The sequence below is a fragment of the Acyrthosiphon pisum genome, unplaced genomic scaffold (genome assembly GCF_005508785.2).
Source record: "Acyrthosiphon pisum isolate AL4f unplaced genomic scaffold, pea_aphid_22Mar2018_4r6ur Scaffold_9181;HRSCAF=9776, whole genome shotgun sequence".
Classification (NCBI taxonomy): Eukaryota; Metazoa; Arthropoda; class Insecta; order Hemiptera; family Aphididae; genus Acyrthosiphon; species Acyrthosiphon pisum.
The window spans coordinates 539-4,682 of record NW_021779232.1 but is presented as its reverse complement, the minus strand read 5'-3'; the positions used below and the strand labels follow the sequence as shown (position 1 = coordinate 4,682).

The 4,144-nt window shown below is 33.5% G+C and overlaps 1 protein-coding gene across 1 annotated transcript; it reads right to left on the bottom strand.

Moving 5' to 3' along the window:
- Positions 1 to 138: 138 nt before the first annotated feature.
- On the bottom strand, positions 139 to 3,871 carry LOC100575866 (gustatory receptor for sugar taste 64f-like). The gene is made up of 4 exons (XM_003248719.4): positions 3,620 to 3,871; positions 3,323 to 3,547; positions 2,455 to 2,609; positions 139 to 446 (listed from the first exon to the last, which is right to left on the bottom strand). Exons 2-4 carry the CDS (start codon positions 3,446 to 3,448, stop codon positions 275 to 277), a joined length of 453 nt encoding a protein of 150 aa, XP_003248767.1. The 5' UTR covers positions 3,449 to 3,547; positions 3,620 to 3,871; the 3' UTR covers positions 139 to 274.
- Positions 3,872 to 4,144: the final 273 nt, after the last annotated feature.

Sequence of the window (4,144 nt, the reverse complement as noted above, 5' to 3'; positions counted from 1 at the left end):
TCGACCCAGGCAGGGGCGGCTCCAGTGACATGGTTAGGGGTGAGGGCAAGGCATAATTTTTGGGAAAATTCGATTATTTTTTTTGTAATTTTGTTTTAATAGTATAAAATTGTTATTTCTAAACAATTTATAAATACACCTTGCCCCCCCCCCCCCTGGAGCCGCCCCTGTACCGAGGCATGTTGCAAGGCTTATAGACTATAATCTATAAACCTCGGACATGTTGTTCAGTTGATAACTAATTTAAATATTGATAATGAAGAGCGTGTCAAAGTCATACTTCAATGCTATAACTATGCGTCGGACACATGAAAATTTCTGGCACAATTTTTTTACTTTCGTCGTTTATGGCGGAAGCTTGCATCACGACTGCTGTGGTCCGAAACACCAAAAACATGAACGAGTACATGTAAAACAGCGTTCTGAAGTAGCTGTGTTTGATGGAACTAGTGACAATAATGATAAATGATTAATGAATAATGATTATTGTGTTAGCTTGATTCGATTTTAAACGAATGATGCTTTTCTTATTTTTCATGCACGATGATTTTTTAATCATACTCGTCCGAGTCGTCCAATTTAAATGTGAGTTAAGAGAATATGCGGCTAAAAGTCCATTATTCGTATGCATAGTCAATTTATGTGGTAGGTACATAAATTGACTATGCATACGGACACGTGATTTGTTGTATAAGCTGTTTTGACTTTTGACTGTTCATCAAACTTAAAGTTAAGAACATTAACTATGTTCTTTCGTTTTTTTCCCTTTTACTATATTTCAAGTTTTGCATAAGCAAGTTATGAGTGTGCATTTTAAATGCTACGGTTAAAAAGTTCTCATATCTTGCATTAAAATTCGAATATCATAAAACAATCCATCGTAAGAACACAGTTAAAGTTCTTAACGACTTAATGATAAACATTAAACTTTAAACTTCACTCTACTACTTAAGATTGGTTCCAGTGTTTGGAAAGAACGTCGTTCATGAACGCACGTTCACGCGTTCACGTTCATTTTTAGTGAACGATACGTGAACGCCACTCGTTTTATTAAAATAGAACGTGAACGTGAACGACGTTTATATTTTTAACGAACTTGATCGATTTTTAAGACGTTCAATTTATTTACCCTTTAATAAATATATTTATAAAATATATTAATTAATTATATTATATATAAGCAGTCTAAATAGTATTTTTATTTTTGGCTTGAGTTTTATATGTTTATAGGTTTTTATAATATTATAGGCTCGGTCAAACAGAAAGCGGGCTGCCCGCGTAAAATAATACAAAGACCGCTTGCCCGCCGCGGTCTGGGTACCCATAACACATTGCGGACGAAAAGTCCGGAATGAAAAAAGTTGTACAAAAATTCCGGATTCATTTTTTGATTGCCGGAAAAAAAGTCACCCTCTGTTTGACTGAGCCTTTACAGCAGGTAAATGATTCATAAAAAAAATGTATAAAAAATAAATGAACGACCCAATGAACGCGTTCATTTTTTGAAAGAACGTGAACGTGAACGAGTTCGTTTGAAAAAAACACGAACGTGAACGAGTTCATTTTTTTAGTGAACGAGTTCATTTTTTTAGTGAACGTTCCGAACACTAATTGGTTCTAAGCTGAACGCAAATTTGCTATGTTGCGCGTGCGGGTCGGATAGAGAGAGCAAACGCGCTGACATCCTTTTTTAAGAGATATTTCGAAGTGCAAGACGGTAAAATATTTTTTTTTTTTAAGTTACAGGTTGTTTAAAAATGTTGAAATAGTCGTTATTTCTAAACAATATATTGAGTGTTCGGAATAATGAAAAAACGACCGTCTTGCTCTTTGAAATATTGCCATACTTTTATTTCAAAATATGTATTTTTACTAAAGAATCCAAATTCAGAGAGATTTACCTTTTACTCAGATATTCAGACTACGTAAACGCGTTTTATCTGTGTTGGGTGAGAGAAGGAAAACAAACAATGCGCTGACATTATCCTCTTGAGAACGTCGTAGCCGAAACCTGCAAATTACTGTATAGCGTCTCCATCCTACACATAACATGGCAAATTGTACGTTCAGAAGAATCCATTTTACTCTGTTATTTTTAACTATATTTGTATGAATTTATTGTAAGAATATTATCCGGGATCCCGTGGGGCTTTTAGGTTTTTTTGATATTTTAATGTTGAGGCAAGTTATGAGTAGATATTTGAAAATCTACAAATAAATTACAATTTTAAAATGCTTAATATATAACTTATTTCAGAATTAAAATATCAAAAAAAACCTACGTGCGCTCAATTAGCTATTCTATACTCCATAATCTTTGTCCTAGAAAATGCAGTTTTTAATAGATATTATAAGCATTGAAATGAGGCGAGTCTCGAGTATGCTTATAAAATCACAGTGTACGTTATGATTTATGTTGCATGTACCTATATAACAAAAATATAATAGTCTCACTCGATTTCCGTAATGAGCTGAGCGCAAATGAAATAAATGTTGCTGCCTATCGACAATGCCACTATGACGTTGATGTGATCGTCGATTTTCTTGACCAGGTGAGTTAAGGACGTGTACGTCTCTCGGTATTCCTGCCACTGTGACATGGTCAGCATCTTTCAACCGGTAAGGAGAAAAATTTATATTAATTATTATTTACACTTTATCGCATATATATGTTATGCTCCTAATGATCTAATATAGGATATTTAGGTACTATGCGCGCATGCTTACCGCTTATTGCAAGGTCTCAACTGAAAAATCAGGGGGGGAGTGTTCAACATTTTATAATATGGACACTTATCATTTCTATGTTCAAAATAAAAAAACTATTGTTCTGATTTTAAAAATATTTGGGCGGAACGGGCTCGATCAGTTACGGTCTTAGTTTATTGACGCATATATTATAATACAAACATGAATGGCATTACCATTTACCTATTTAACGTTTACATCATAATAATATCATAGTTACCAATAGTTAGGTAATTACAACATTTACGAATTAAAGGTAGATAAATATAAATTACAATATAGACATATAGTCTTCGGGGTATACATACTAAACTCAACTTACTAATAAGTAATCGCACCTGGACTTCATCCCGGTATCCACCTCTGTAAGGTTAGGTTGATATAGATGTTATATGCATTTATTTTTTGAGGATTGTTTTAATTAGTACTTGGTATAGGTATTTATATACTCACCAATTAGTTTAATTATTACCTAAGTACTCTTAAAGATTTAACAAAGAATTAAACAATTTTTTTTACATAATATATACCTATATATTTTGGATTTAAAAACATTTAAAACACTGGCACTCACTTGACCTCTTACGCTGTGCATGGATTTAGTTAGTTTCTTAAATTGAGCCGCCAGTGCTGAGCTGACCAACATGATGAAGAGATCGGTGAAATTCCACAGGAACGTCGCGGTTAGGCTCAACCACATTACTAAGAAGCCTTTTACCGGATTATAACTGTCATAGTCGTCGTACAAATACCAATGTGTTTTTAGAGAGAACCGTTCGAGATACCCTGTGAACGTTGCCTGTGTATGAAAAATTACATAAATCTGTTGTCATTAATTATTATAGTCTATAATTTATAGATGTACTTATACATTTTAAAATACAATACAGCTCTAACTTTACGTCTTTACTTAATACTTATATTATAATATTATGCGCGTGTGGTGTGTTGTATAGCAATCATAGGAGGCGGTACTAGACCCTCTTGGCAGGGGGGCCAGAAAATATTTTAACCATCTAACTATATGTTCAGGGGAGGGGGGTCGTTAATAAGGAATTATGTATTAATACAGGTACGGTTCGCAGGAGGGGCAGTTGCCTACTCTGCCACCCCCGTAGTTCCGCCTATGATAGCAATAATTTGTATTAGCTTTATAGCCTATACCTACCTATACTAGGACAGTATAGGTGTATAAATATATTATATTATTATTTAAACTTTAATTTCGTAATACTTATATAGTTAATAGTTATGTGTGTTGCTGTGTTGGCCACAAACATAATATTAAACGTACACAAACAAGTTATTCATATTTAATATTATAATAAATATGCTGGCTAAATAGTAGGTAGGTGCCTATGTGTTTGTTATTAATTTTCGTATTAATTTTGTTCAA